Raw genomic sequence first — 16,217 nt, forward strand, 5'->3', positions numbered from 1 at the left:
CCTAAGAAAAAATTCCAGAAACCAACAAAAACCAGAATCGCAGACTTAGAAAATATTTCAGATTTCGGGAGAAAACTGATAGCAATCAATCACCAACTCAGATGGAAGCAATATTCAGATTGAAGGCAATCTTAGATAAATATACAATTCTGTAAAATTTTAATGAAATCCCATGGGTAAATTGAAAAATAGGTAACAGTCCTACTTGATCTGAGATTTCAAATAATAGATCAGTGAATCTGATCCAAATTCTGGTCAAAGACCCATTCCATAGGGTAGATCAGAATCTCAGATTAACCCAGCAATTGGATTCTGAGATCAGGGAGTTTCCTTGCTGCAGTTTGGAATCTCAGAAACAGAACAATAGAAGCAGATTTCAATCTCAAAAAATTTAGCACTCAGAAGAGAAGTAATCGATCAGCCTAATATGCAATGACAATCAGTAACTAAGATCAAAATATCACTTACAACAGAACCAAATTGGGATCACAGTATTCAATTCAATTAGATAACCAGAAACTAGCAGAACAATGGTGCGCAGGATACTTACTTGAAATCTGATTGCAGGAAAAAATAAATAAAAGGAAAGGAAGGATATGAACTGGGAATCACCACTTAGGGGCTAAGTCGAAATAACCACCAACCGTGCTACTGAATCACCACAGTAGCTGCAATTGAGAATCACCACAAAATAGATAGAGGCAGAAAGCCAGTTTTCTATTAATTCAAAATCATCCTTGGGGGGGGGGGGGGGGGGAGCTGCTAGCAGCTTTACAATATTTATAGAACTTACAAGGTTGAATCATATTGGCATAGGGAAAAACTGCCAGCCAATAAGATCCATCCCTAGACAAAGCATGAAGAAAGAAACAAAAACTCCCAAACGTGAGCTGAGGGAGAGTTCCAACATGGCTATGACTCTTAAAATAGAAAGAAAACAAACATTTAAAAGGACTGGAATTAGTAACAGAAATTCCAGCCTGTACAATGAATTTAAAAAAAATAATATAAGTCCTAATTGAGAGAATACTTGTGAGCTGCATCAACTCTCCTAGCTTGAAATCATTCGTCCTGAAGAATGCATAAAGGACATGTAGAAGACTCGTGTAACTTACTTTGTGATCCAGTTAAAGAAATTCCATTCTTCCAGACCCCTTAATATAAGTCATTGTCATACCATGCAATTCTAACAATCAAATGAACCTTCAGAAGCTTTTCTCATGGTTCAGCTACTCGTATTCTCCTCCTATCTCTAGTAGCCATCCTCTCCCCATACCTCACAAATATGTCTGCAAGATCAACCAACCCCACCTCCCTTAATCTCTTCCCCACTTCCTCAAACATTACACCACCTTCCTCGTTTGAAAAATAATGCAAAAACATATTGTAATCGAACCTAGGCACCTCAACTCCACCACTCATCATCCTTTCCACATACTTGGTAGCTTCTAAAAACTTCCCCACCTTAACCAAGCCCCCCACAAAGATGGAATCGAAATTCACGATCGGGTCAGGACCCTTTCTCCCTCTCTTCCCTAGGTGTCCTTGCAATAGCATGATGTAAGTGTGCATTGTCGGCTCACACCCTCTCTTTATCATCTCCCTAAACACTTGGGTTGCTTCACTCGCCCTTCTCAACTTTAGCAACCCTTTAATCAATCCATGGTAAACACTTATATCTGGTTTTTCAATCTCCTTGGCCATCTTATACGCTTCCCTAACTCTCCCTTGGGTTAAAAGTACATAAACTAATGCTGCAAATGTCTGGTTATCTGCATGGATTCCTCTCTTCTGCATTTCTTCAAACACCAAATGAACCTGGGCTAACTTGCTTTTTTTACACAACCAAGTGATCACAAGCCTGTAGGTCGACAAACCCAAATCGTCAATCCTTTCTGTTCTCATGAACTGAAAAAGTTTCAATGCCTCATCGAATCGATTTGTTTTGAAAAGAGTCTCCATCATCTTCTCAACTGCATCTATATCCGGTTGGAACCCTTCATCCACCATTAAACTCCAAATTTTTCCTGCTTCAACTAGATCACCGGTATCGCAGAACCCAACAATCAGGTATTTGTAAGTAACCCCGGATGGTCTGATCCAAGGCTTTAATTTGGAGACTATATATTTAGCTTCAACAACAAGCTTATCACAACAAAGAATCTCAACAACCTTATTAAGAGTCTCCAGATTGTAACTAAACTCATGGGTGTTCATTAAATGGAAGAATTCAACACATTTCTTCAACTCCCTCGCCGATGCCAAAGATTTCAGGGCAATTTTGAAAGTTTTATTAGTAACAAGCCGTCGACTGGCCATCTCCTGTAACACCTCCCAAAGAAGCTCGATGTTGCTTGACTTCCCAATAACATCGACCATCTTGTTGAAAGAGATTGACGAATGAGTGAAACCCGGCTGGATTTCTGTGAACTTGAAGAACGCATAGATGGGCTTCCATGAGTAAGGGAACTTGTTGCAGACCTGCAGAAAGAACTCGTGAGAAAGATTAAATTCGCAATTACGGAGGTGTGAGTGGAGCTTTGACTCCACTGAGTTTTGTTGCTGGTAAAGGATCGTGCTGACTCTTAGGAGCTGAGAGGGATTGACGGGTGAGTTGGGTTTTATTGTGGGTAGGGAGAAATTCGGATTTGAATTTGTTTCCAAGTATCGATATTGGAGTTGAAGGTGACTCTGGAATTTGATGAGCCCTCTGCTGATCGCCGTTAGTTTTCTGCTCATGTGGCCTGCCTGTGATGAAGAATGAAAAGTACAAACAATTGTTGGATGGGGAAAAAATTTATATACGTGTTACCACCTTGCCTATGAACACCGCGCGGGCTGCCCGTTCTGCTGCGCAGACACGAGGCGCAGACACGAGGCAGAGTGCATTGATCACTTTACCCTTGCCCAAGCGCCTTGTCCGAATACGGTAAGGCGATCATTGTGCACAACCCTGTGTCTGCGCAGCACAGACAGGACAAGGCAGCCCGCCATAGAAGATCTGTGTTGATGTTTCTACCAAAAAAAAAACCTCTATGTAGGGGTGTTAAATTGGCCGCTCCATCAATTTTGGTCAGGCTTAATCGGTCTTGCACCATTGAGAAGGGGTGCAAAATTGGCTCAATGAGCCCAAGTTTGTCCAAGCCTACCCTGAGCTTAACAGGGCTTGGACTAGGGTTTTTAATTAGGTGGGCTAAGCTAGGGCTGAGATTTCTAGGCCTGAGGTTGGGTCGGGTGGGGTCGTGCCAGGCTTGGGTAGAGATTTCGATCTAAGCCTGGCCTTTATATATATAGGGATAATGTTCTCTATCCACGAGCATAGCTTACGCTCCCAAACCCCTTGTGTCCATCTCTCTCCTCCCCTCACCTAAAATGACCTCTCTACCCCTTGGGGATGATTTCTTTTCAGGGCCAATGGTTGGGTATTTCCTGTTGGCATAGGCTATACTACCAGACAAGAAACACTCTCCCATAAATATATAAAAATATATGGAGGTCATTTCCTTTCATCCACAATGGAGATTTCCTTACCAGGGTGTTTGGGTGTTGAAGAGTCATAGTTCGAATCAGCCAATCAAAGGATGACACGTGGATCGGGTAGACTAGGGTTTTTAATCAAGTGGGCTAGGCTAGGGCTGAGATTTCTAGGTCTGAGGTTGGGTCGGGTGGGGTCGTGCCGGGCTTGGGCAGAGATTTCGATCTAAGCCTGGCCTTTATATATAAATATAGGGACAATGTTCTCTATCCACGAGCATAGCTTACACTCCCAAACCCCTTGTGTCCATCTCTCTCCTCCCCTCACCTGAAATTAGGGTAGTAAATCGATAACCGAAAATCCGAATTCGATCCGCATCCGTATTCGATTAGAGATATTTCGAAAAAAAATCCGAATACTCCGATAAAAATCCGAATCCGAATACTTAATTTTAAAAAATTAAGTAAATAACGATCTTTGAGGGTTTTTGAAGATTCAATAGGTTCTAGAATATGAGGAGAAGAGAATCATGGTCTAAAACTATGGATTGAGAGTGAATTGTATCCACTAGGGGGAGGAAGGTTCGGGTTACACAAGGCAGAGGTGTAAACGAATGGTCAAAAATCCGAATTCGATCTGCATCCGAATCCGTTTAGAGGCATCTGTATTCGACCAGGAAATATCCGAATCCGATTACATCCGATCCGTATTCGAGCCGAATCCGATCTGTTTACAGGCCTACCTGAAATGACCTCTCTGCCTCTTGGGAATGATTTCTTTTCAGCGCCAATGGTTGGGTAGTTCCTGTTGGCATAGGCTATACTACTAGACAAGAAACACTCTCCCATAAATATATAAAAATATATGGAGATCGTTTCCCTTCATCCACAATGGAGATTTCCTTACCAGGGAGTTTGGATGTTGAAGAGTCATAGTTCGAATCAGCCAATCAAAGGATGACATGTGGATCGGGCCATAGCCGATCTGACTAAGATAACCAAAGTAAATTGTGGAGAATGTAAAAGAGCACGAACCGGTCGTTGAGTCGGCTCAAATCGGGCTAGTCAACTCAGGTCGGTATCAAAACTCCCAATGCCTAAGACAGTTAACTAACCTAACCAGGGACCCTAGCCGGGTCATAGTCATGCTTTCTTCATGACTTCTAACCTGGCAGGTGTCGATCCCAGAAAGCAACACTTAGGACTACATGAAACCGAGACTACCATCCATAAACAGATAACTTACACACCAATCCAGTAAATCAAATCTATAAATAGACACACCTATCTCAGGTATGGGGTCTCTCTTGGCTTATTTCAAGCTCTTAGAATTGGAGAGTTATCCATTGCAGAGGTTTGACTTAGGCATCAGAGTGTACTAACTGGCTCGGACCGGCACTCTCTTGTCTGGTATTGTTTACCTGTGTAAGTCAGCTCGGCCAGGTGGACGACGGCTCAGATCTCGCCCAATAGGTGTATTTGGATGGGTATCGGGAACAATGGGAGGGTATTATCGACTTTGTACAATGGTGGGTGAACTTTACTAGACAGGTGGAGAAAAATTTTCACCAAAATATACTATACTGTAACAGGTGGAGAAAAACTTCAGAACCTCTGGACCTACCTTTCTCAATTCCAAACAGAAGCTTTCCAATAAGTTCAATACTATGGGCATCCTATGAGACATTACATCCACAAACTGCTTATCCAAAACTTTCAGTTTTTCTGCCTATGACACCTGATACCAATCGAACCACCATGGTTTCTTTTAAAGAAAAGGCAAAACTCATCAGAGATAAATTAAAAAAGTGACCGACCGACTGGGGACATCTCTTGGGGCACAGTGGGCTCAAGGCACACTGGTATGTTTTCCTTCCACCGACGGGAGCGGGAGGCAGTCGCTGCTCTGTGAAACCAGCCTGGCGCAGTTCCCTCCACTCTAAGAACCAAAAAATCTGGGCCTTCGCCCAACCCACATGGCTCAACTCCCCACTTGAAATGGGCCAGACAATAAGTTGCAGCATTGAACCCTACCCAACAACAACTGGACCAGCATCCGATCACTTTATTATTCCACTTGGTTTCAAGCTTGCGCTACTCAGCTCGGCAGTAATAAAATACAAACCAGGATTTTATAAAGAGGAAAACTTTCTTTAGTATTTCCGATGTGGGACTAAACAGCAAAGCATGAGAATGTTAATAACAATACGTCAAAATAACCATGTGTTTCTGTATCAAGTCTAAATGAAGACTTTCTGGAGATTAATATTTCATACTCTTTACAGCATTAGAATTGGGTCATTTAAGTAACAATTAGATGGTTTTCTATGCCTAAGATGGTATTTTCCCTACGCCTTCACCATACCGATTTTCTTTTTTCACCATTAAAAGGTGTAGTTTTTGTGTTCTACCCATTTGCCATCTTTGATTACAAAGCAATTAATTGATCCTTCCTACTGCGATTTAGCATTTACCGCTCAAACAGAATCGAAGAGCTTCCGAAGATCGATATCTAACGGTATATAGGGTCGCCATTATTCTCCTTTCTTTGATAAGTTATGTACCGGAAACACAAGTTCTCTACCTAGATATTAACATAAGGAAGAGTAGCTAAGTCATTAAAAGTGTCTAATAGTATTGAAAATTCCAACCATGGCCAGTTGCTGAAATCATGCTCCTTCAACAAAACATCTGTTGAACAATCTGAAGCTATGAAATTATTGTTGTGGACTCCAAATGTTAAACTTTGAGTACCTAAACTACAATTTATCTAAACGTTAGGTACCCTAGGTGTCATGAGAGAGAGAGAGAGCGTGAGATATTTCTACTAATAAAAAATCCCTTAAACCCTTGACCGATTAAGGGGGATTTTGTTACGTGAATGATTTTGCACACACCCGTTGTGGGTGGTTTTATGGGGAAGGAGTTAGTAATAATGGAGTAGGAGAAATTAGTGGAAGTAGAAATATTGTAGGATGTGATCAAGTGGGTAATTATGTAGTTAATATTGTACGACTATATATATTGCGTTATAAAGAAGGAAAATATACTTTGGAATCTCTAATTGAGACTATCTTAAGAAGAGGATTGGTGGCTTCCCAATTGTGCCAGGGTGCCAGACTTCGTCGATAAAGCCAAAATTCCTATTTTTTCTCTATCTCTTCTATCTTCTATCCTCTCTCATTTTTTTTTCCTTAATTTTATCTCCACTCCCTTCCGTGCACGTATTATCTGGTATCAGAGCCAGGCATGGATCAACAAGTGGAAAAGATAGAAAATAATGTGGGTTCTCTCATCATAAGGCAACAATAGATTATCATTATACATCAGCAGATCATGGAGAGGATCAACGAGTTGTTCACGAAGATTAGTTGTCGTTCAGCCCAAAAAGACCTTGTAATGCATTTCTTTCTTCATTCGTCTGCAATAACTTTTCCATAGACCTACTTCAGTACCTTGTTACTTGTCTTGAGTAAATATGCCTTACCCCTCCCATATGAACACTCCTCACAAATTTTCGAGTACTGTGTTTTTCATGTATATATTCCATTAATAACCCTTCTTAGGCTCTGTGGTATGTTTTCTTCCAACAAAAACAATCATTGCTCTGCAAGTCTTTCATTGACATTATTGTCTCAGAGAATACTCTCAATATCTACAATATTTATAGTTGTAACCATTTTTACAGATCTAATCTTTCTTTCCAATCAATTTTTGAAGAAGATGCTCACTCTTGCAGAGATATTCTGATTGTAAATTTCCAGAATAGTATCTGAAAACTTTGGTACTGATTGTAAATTGCTGGAGACTCTAAACATGTTTGTTGACTTGCTTTGGAGTTATGGAAAGATATTCTATTGGGTAAATTACACGTCACCCCCTGATTTTCAAACGAAACTCAGATCACCCCCTGGTTTTTGAAAAAACTCAAATCACCCCTTGGTTTAGACCCCAATATGATAAATTAGTCCCTACCGTTAGTTTTATGTTGTTAAGTGATGATGTCGGCCAGTTAAATAAATTTAAATTTCTAAACTACCCTTAACCAATGTTGAAGATGAAGGAATGGTAGTATTGTAAATTTAATTATAATGTTTTAGCATAAGGGTAAAATAGTTCTTTCACACCAATAACTAACAACCGACTAACACCGTTACTGTAGAAGGGGTGATTTGAGTTTTTTCAAAAACTAAGGGGTGATCTGAGTTTCGTTTAAAAACTAGGGGGTGACGTGTAATTTACCCTATTCTTTTCTCTTGATGTGGAGACCATTGCAAAGATACACAAAAAGTTTGCCATTTCCCTTCTCTATAGTGGTTGTGATGCGAGACAATAGAAATTGCTGAGACAAAGGTTGTAAAACAATGGAATAGTAAAACAAGGTACCCTTGAATTATTAGACTATTATGGATTCCCTTCACTTGAGGTTCAACCAATGGAATATTAAAACATTGTGCATAATCACCTGCATTAGAATATGTAATCTGGCCAAGGGCCAAAAAAATTTTAGTTTCGAACCTTGTCATTTTCACTTTTTGAAAAATGAGATTTCCCTGTCAGATTTTCTTTTCCAATGGCTTAGATACCATTTTTAAGAGCTGCAAGTAATGGTACTATGGTTAGTTTAGGATAATCCTTTATGAGCGAAATATATGCTCTTAAGCAATGCAATCAATATGTGAATGTTAGTAGTATTCTTAAATAGATCAGATTTTGTATTTAAGTATTTTAACACATGTGCATTTGCACGTGAAAGTTTATTAGTATAAATATACATTATAATAAGACACTAATTTCAATTACATGAGATATGTGATTTTCGATGATTTTTTTTCCTCAAATCCCAAAACTAGGCTGTCTCATCATTCGTAATCTCGAATTTGATCGGTCGATATCGGTCGGATCAGATTGGTATCTGCCATGACCGATCCATCAAGGTATTCCTGGATCGTTCCTTGGATCGGCTGATCCGATCCGATACTTGCCATTTTTATGGGGTTTTTTACCAATATTTTGTATTTTTTTACCAATTTTTTATCAATTCATACCGATTTTTAATATTTTGACCGATCCAAGTCCGTTCCAAAAAACCTGGATTTTTGTCATTTTTTACCAATCCAAGCCGAATTTTTACCCATCCCAAGTCCGATAACTGGATTTTGAACAATCCTATTGCAGCCAAACATCTTTACTTTCCCATATCTTTTTGTTTTGGAAAATTTGACCTCTTTTCCACCTTTTATTTCCACCCCCACCAAAAACCTTACAAACAAACGACCCTAAATATTTTTTAGCCAAATTTACAAACCCAAAACCGCCAAATCCTACAAATCCCAAACGCAACTTTAGGACTCCCTTCTGCCTTGCAAGTAACCGAATAAAGAGTGACACAAGCATATACAGAGAGACCAAACGAGTGATTTGTTCTTCCAGCACTTACCGTGTTACCCAGCGGCTCTCGGAGTTCCATTTTTTTACGCAGTAAGTTAAGAGATTTAGTTCTTCGATTTTGGTTTTCAAGAATTTCCAGTTTCTCATCCTTTGTAGAATGCAAGGAGTAGGATTTCCATGAATGTTTCCAGTTTCTCATCCTTTGTAGAATGCAAGGAGTAGGATTTCCATGAATGTTTGTTCTGGATTTTCGTCTGTGTTCTACATGTTCCTTTTTTTACTGTAATCTAATATTGTTTTGAGGTTTAGGGTATTGATTTGTAATAAGATTGATTATTTTGTTTTTGAACTCTCTTAGAGATGGATTTGGCAGTGTCACACTTCCCATCTTGTTCCCCCCAAAAAAATAAAAAAAACACGTAAAATCACCACTGCGCAACCCTCTCTGGCTCTTCTCTCCCATAGGTCACAAGACCATAATTTAGACCTAGACGGCAGTGAGCTCTAAACTTGGAGCAAGGGCTAATATCTGTTTCGGATTGGGGACGACAGTTAATCCCTTGTCTATGGTTTCCGGCAAGTGATAATCCGATTTCCAACTCCCCTGGCTCTTGCTCTCACTCCTATAGGATTTTGTGGTAGTTTTGACAAAAACCTTGAATGATTGTGAATACTTGCATTTATAAATTGTAAATGATGAAACCAGATTATTGCTGCAAGATTTCCATTCTCAGTTTTTCTATCTCGTGGAAACTAGTTGCCCTTTTTTTGGAATCTGGCTTATTACTCTGGAATATTTCTCTCTCTAGACCATTGCAGTGTGTTTGTCTATTGCCAGAAACAAGGTACCAAGCTTTTTGCTAGCAATATTATTTCATACTCGTGATCCCCCCCCCCCCCTTGTACAGTAAGAAAACGCTGTAAAAGGGTTTATATTGTTTCAACTTCATTCAATTTTTATGTCAGTTGGACACTATTAGAACATGATAATTGACTGATTATGTGAAAATAAGTACAGGTAAAAAAAATAAAGAGCTGAATTTTTGGCTCCAAACTTTTGAAAGGTAATTGTCTTAGTCCCTAATTAATCTGTTTCTGAGTTCTTACTGTAGTTCGCTTTTCTGAAAGGAATTTTGAAAGCATTTTTCAGGTTAGCAAAAGAAATAAAATCCAAATTTCACTCTTGAACTGTTCCTGAATCCAAATTAGCTAACTGTTGCTGGGAATGAGAAATCTTTTATCTCTTTTATGTTAAAATATTCTTTTATTTTGCTCTTCTATGTTGTGCTTTTTAATTCAACGTAATTTTATCATGGGCATTTATTTTTGTGATGATTTTATTGCAAAGTTTTACTGATACATGTGATTCTTCTTCTTCTTCTTCTTTTTTATTATTCTGCGTACATTTTACAGCCAGAGTCACAAAATATCCATAAGCTCCATGGCTTTCCTGGAAGGTGGAGAAAGTATTTTAGATTCCATTAACGATGAGGTAAGCATAGAGGATGTTGATATGGTTGATGTAGAAGAAGGTGAGTGTGTGGAGCATGATGAGAACATTGAACCAATAGAAGCTGGTGGAGAAAATGATAAAATGGCTCCTCAAGATCCACTGGACAGAAACCGCGGAGGGAAGAGGAAGAGAAAAAAGAAGAACAAGAACAAGAACAAGAAGAAGGCCATCTCAACGTCTAGCATCACAGATATAAACAGGTTAAATGCTGCTACATTTCTGATATATGATTCCCAATCCCTGATGACAGCAACGTGATGATGTGGTCATCATTATATTATTATTGCTATATGCTCAACATTCTCACCAAAAAGAAAGAGATAAATCTATACATGGAGGATTTAAAAGCCCACACAGGCCGGATGGGAAGGCTATTCGTGATTTAGTTGTTTCTCCACTATGAGGTTCTCATTAGTTCTATATTATATCTTTTGCAGGTTTGTAATTGACACATGCAGACGTTTGAAAGAAAAGAAATCATACCTAGTTTGGAATGCTGTTGGTTGCCTTGGTATTGGTGCATTAAGTGATCTTGTCAAAGAGGTATGAGATCTTTACCCACTCCCATAATATAGTGATTTGTGAGAGTTGGTCAACAGATCACTAAATCCTGATTTCTGATTCAAGGGTTAAGGGTTATATTCTTGTTTTAGACACTTTTTTCTTTCAGAAAAGATGGTGAAAGTCAATAATCTTATTTTACATATCTTTGTCTGATATGAATGTCAGATGAGTTCTGCTGAAACTAATGGTTTAAGGCAATGCTAGTTGAGATTAATTGAATGTTACTTAGTTTTCATATGAGATGCTTTATCAGCATTTGTGCAATGAGTGATTTTGTCATTATTGTAAATTAGAACCTTTTCTTTTGGGTTGGGGGGGGGGGGGGTGTTGGTACACTTGGATCTGAAACTGCCCTTGATTCTGATTGATGGTGCCAGTGTAACTCAGTGTCCCTTGCATTTTCTAGCTAGTGTAGAGTTTTTTTTTTGCATACCATTCAAATTTTCCTGAAAACTGGCCACACCTACTCAAATGCTCCTGGGCCACCAGTTTGACCAGCCAAGTTGGGCTAATGAAATCTAGATTTGTCTAAAATACTTGGATGTATGAAAAAAAATTAACTAATTTGTATTAAACCAGTTATTGCATGACACAAGTTTGAGGTGGTGGATTGGTGGTGAATCATGTATTTGGTGAAATCTGTGAGAGACTGGCCAAGCTACACCATTAGCATCTAGGAATTTTCTTCCCAAATGTTGTTTTAAATTCAGAAATATAAGCATGTGGTGGGTCTAGTGGTTTTTTAACGGACTATAGTTGGTCTTGAGCAGTAGCCTGGTTAGGTTCAACAACAACAACATAGCCTTATCCTAACTAAATGGAGTCGGCTACATGGACCCTTGCTCTTCATTTAGCTCTATTCAAAGTCATACGTGGTAGAAGGCCTAAGCTATTCATGTCTTGCCTCACCATCTCTCCTAGAGTATTTTAGGCGTGCCCCTAGCTCTTTTAGATCTTTCAATCTGAACCAAATCACTCCTCCGAACTGGAGCATCGGAAGGCCTCCGTTGAATATTGCCATGCCACCTCAAACGACTTTGTAGCTTATCATGAATTGGAGCTACTCTTAACTCAGCTCTAATGTGGTCATTCCTTCCTTTGTCCTTCCTAGTTTTGCCACACATCCATCTCAACATCCTCATTTCCTCTACACTTAGTTTATCTATATGCTTCTTCTTAGCTGCCCAACATTCTGCACCATCATAGCCGGTACTCTGTACTTACCTCTGCACTTCAACCAAACTATTTAAAAGGTTGGTGACCCTTTATTTGAGCCATGTGGAGAAATATAGGATGAGACCATTTGGATTTCCATGAATGAATTTTGTCTGATCTCAACTGTATAGCCTCATGTTTTGTTGCTTCCCCACCTTGCTTTATCACCTTACACACCACTTCTTAAGACATTGACCTTTCAATCATGTTTACAAAGCATTATTCCGCCACATGGTGAAACTATTTGGGGATGAAATCTTCCACATGGTAGATGGTGGCTTGGGGTAATTGACCTTCTTCTGGTTGCCAAAAAAAAGGTATGTACCCAGTACACGAGGCTCCCACCACTGTGGGGTCTGGGAGGCTGTTTCCCGACTCAAACCCGCAACCACTAGGTGGCAATGAAGCACCTTTAACTTTGTGATGCAGAAGCCGAAACCATGATTAATTTGGCTGTTCTTTGATTTTTCGTTGGAGCCTTATTATTTGTTTGTTCTTTTAGCCTAGGGTTAAAACAGTCTTTTTCATGGTTTATCTTCTTAGTTCCCCTCCACGATTTTAGAGGGATTAGTACTTTATTTTATTTGTTTTAGTTGTTTACACTTATACTCCTATTTAGAGTATAAGTCTATTCTATGTTTTATAATTAGGATTCAGATTAGGAATCCCAACTCCTAATCTGATTAGGATTGCTTTAGATTGATTATTTGTAAGGCCTTTAGGCCCCCCTTTATTATTATAAATAGTAGAATCGTGGGAGGCTCCCCCACCTATTATGTTTGAAATTTTGTTTCTTCTTGCTGCTGCCGCCATGACTGCTGCTGCTTCTCTGTCTTGTGTGTCATATCAAGACCCCTTGTGAGTAATATCAAGGGCTAGGGCTGGAGTAATCCGGCGACTCCTTGCATCTTGCAGATCGGGAGGTTCGTCTTCTTCTTCCTTCAAGTTCTTCAAGGTTGCTGCTGCTGAAATTCTGCAATTCCAGTAAGAGTTACAATTTCCTGCAACTTTATCATCTCTTCTTCTTATTTCCATCTAACCTAATCGACTTCCCCAAACCCTAGCTTCATCTACATTCATCACAACCCTATTCCCTCATCAGATTACACTCAAAACCTAACCACAGGTCCATCACAGTAACCCTCCCACTCGATCTCAGTTGCAGCCTCACCTATCCACTACAAACCCTAAATCCCTCCCTCAACATAAAAACCCAGAAACCCTAAGATCTGCCTAGACCTAACTAGCCATCAAAACCCCACCAAAGTCCAGCCGAACCACCCCCTCCCTGCTAGGAAAACTCGACCTAAAGCCCAGCCCCTAAATCTGCTCCTAAACCCTAGTTTCAGCTTAGATCCTAAATCTGAAAACCCAAAACCCTAACCCTAATATTTCTGAATTTCTATTTCTTATTCAAACCTCATTAAAACCTATTCTAATAGACTCCTAAAATTCTGCAGACCATTACCCAATAAAACCCTAACTCAATCTCCCATTCCTAACCCTAATTTTGCCCTAGTTACCCTAAACTGCCCATTTGGCCAACCCTAAAACAGAACCTGGTCCTAAGTGAGATTTATTTCACCTAGGCTACATTACTTTGTGCCGAGGTCCATCTCTAAGCTGAAATATGGCAGAACCAGGCCTACGTAGCTGAACTTTGATAGTTGGGCCACTGCAGCTATTGCATTGTAAACTTGTACACGAGTTCTATTGATTGGGTGGCTGGATTCATTTCTATTCTTGGCATGGAAAAGATAAGCTTGTCCTATAATGACAGCTGTACTTTTAAACTGTGAATAAATTAAGGCCCCTGCTGACTGCTGTCATTATCTTTGCAAGGGAAATTTATTAGCATTACAATTTGGGAGAATTGCCACTTCACAGTCCAGTGTAGATAAACTTATCTTTGTGGCCCACCTAATTCAGCCACATGGCAAAATGATGTGGCAATTCCTACAGTTGGATAGATAGTGGACGGTCTGGATAGGTCATTTGTCGAATTTTAGACTCAATTTCAACAATATACTCCCCCATGTATTGGCATGCATCCCCATTTAAGCCCATGCACACCTATGATATCCTGACCACTATTGTGTACTCTCCCATAGTCCTGATTGTGCCAAGTGGTATGCTCTGTTTGGGCTGAGACATATGACCTGGGGGTCTAGGGATCTACCAATCCACAAATTTTGGGTCCAATCTGACATGCCATGTGGCAGATTTTGGGCCGACCAGTTATGCTTTGCTCAATTTATTTTTGTGAAGAACTTTATATTGCTTCGACTTTAGATGGAGTTGAATAGTGAAACAGGATACATGTAACCAATCCCATTTAGTTGGGATGAGTGTTAGATGGGCTCAATTTAGTTTTTAATTTAATTGCTTCCATCCTCATGGTCTATACAGAATTCATACTGCCATAAGACGTGGTATGTGCATGGGTTTCAAGAATGTGATTTTTCGTTGTAGTGGTTAATTAGATTACCTGGAACTTGTCCTTGGTTAGGATTTCTTTCGACTCTTTGAAATTACAGGTGGATGCAATTCAGGCTTGTGGAGGTCAGATGACAGCTGATGGCAAGCGCTTTCGTACAGGGGGTGGCATATTATGGAGCATTTTGAAAACACGTGAACCAAAGACTTACAAAGAGATAATGTTGAAAGGGAAGGAATTTGAGGTGATCTCTCTCTCTCTCTCTCTAATGGGCGAGCCTTGGGGCAATGGTTAAGTTGCACTATTGCAACCATCAGGTTGCAGGTTTAAAACTTGGAAACAGCCTCTCCGCAAAGCGGGGGTTAAAGGCTGCGTACATTTGCCCCTTCCAGACCCTGCAGTAGCGGGTGCCTTGTGCTCTCTCTCTCTCTCTCTCTCACACACACACACACATCAAAGTGAGAATATATTATTGGAACTAAGGTTCCTTCCTTGCCTGACACTTCCTATTAACAAACCAACTGTCCACTAGGACATGGTGACATTTCAGAAGGTTCAGACAGACTAGACACTTCAAAACTCCTGATGCATAAACTTGTCCCTGTTGTGAACCGTTGCCCTAGCATCCAAGTTTGATGTTTCATGGTTTCACTCACTGTACCTCTGGGTGGTCTGGTTATTGTTGTTCCTGCTGATTTTTAGTGGCTTGGGTTGAGTTTTATGGTGAACAGCATAGGTTATGGCAAGAAGACAATTAAGCCAGTAACAGTTCTCATTGTAAGCTCCCTCCTTCCCCCCACCTTTTTTTTTTTTTGGGGGGGGGGGGGGTGGGGGTTGTTGAGGGGTGGGAGTAGGTAGTTTGGGGTGCCCGTCTGAAAACATGACTAATGACAATCTCTGGATTGTGTTGCATTGCAGAAGCAATTCAGGCATCAAAGAGTAAAACAAGTGTCAGAGCAAAACAAAGAGGGGCCTTCTCAGAAAATTGTCTGTGATTCTTCTGATGGTATCACTAATCAAGTCTCAAAAGAGAGTTTGCAGCATTCACCGCAAACGCGAAGTGAAGAAACGAAAGAGAGTGATTCTCAAGGTAAGAGGATATCCGTCTTGAACAGGATACGTGTACCGGTCACATATGATGACTTGGTTGGAGAGGAACCAAAAGATCAATCAAATTGATTGTTACAAAACAAAGGATTTTGAGTGTATAGAGGCTCTCAGGCTCACCGTTCCCAGTATTCAATTTTGGCAATTTAATTCTTTTACTGGTATACTTCATCTCAGACAAATTGAAATGCACATGTAATCCATTGGTGAGCATCATCATCTCTCTCCTCCAGCGCCCCCCCCCACCCCCCTCCTCCCATAAAAAAAAAAAACAAATCATCTATTTGGCTATGTTTGACATTGGATCTGAGGTTGAAGCTTAAGTGGCTTTCAATACAGTCAAATTAGTAAACACCCGTCTGCTACCGTGGCTGAGTGGAAACTAAGGTTACTGAGAATGGTTAACAATGGGTTGCTCCATTTAAGATCTCCCATACCGGGTTGTATAGGCTAGAGGGAAGGCCTGGTGTAATGATAAGGTTGTTCCATTGTGACCAAGTGGTCACGGGTTCGAGT

The 16,217-nt window shown here is 40.0% G+C and overlaps 2 protein-coding genes across 2 annotated transcripts; one reads left to right on the forward strand and one right to left on the reverse strand.

Moving 5' to 3' along the window:
* Positions 1-899: 899 nt before the first annotated feature.
* LOC122666767 (putative pentatricopeptide repeat-containing protein At1g26500) lies at positions 900-2,753 on the reverse strand. The gene has a single exon (XM_043862833.1). The coding sequence runs from the start codon at positions 2,737-2,739 to the stop codon at positions 1,219-1,221; it is 1,521 nt and encodes a 506-aa protein (XP_043718768.1). The 5' UTR covers positions 2,740-2,753; the 3' UTR covers positions 900-1,218.
* A 7,478-nt stretch (positions 2,754-10,231) lies between these two features.
* LOC122666821 lies at positions 10,232-15,909 on the forward strand. The gene is made up of 4 exons (XM_043862898.1): positions 10,232-10,578; positions 10,816-10,921; positions 14,695-14,838; positions 15,513-15,909. The coding sequence occupies exons 1-4, from the start codon at positions 10,307-10,309 to the stop codon at positions 15,771-15,773; spliced, it is 783 nt and encodes a 260-aa protein (XP_043718833.1). The 5' UTR covers positions 10,232-10,306; the 3' UTR covers positions 15,774-15,909.
* Positions 15,910-16,217: the final 308 nt, after the last annotated feature.

This window comes from Telopea speciosissima, chromosome 7, assembly GCF_018873765.1.
Source record: "Telopea speciosissima isolate NSW1024214 ecotype Mountain lineage chromosome 7, Tspe_v1, whole genome shotgun sequence".
NCBI lineage: Eukaryota > Viridiplantae > Streptophyta > Magnoliopsida > Proteales > Proteaceae > Telopea > Telopea speciosissima.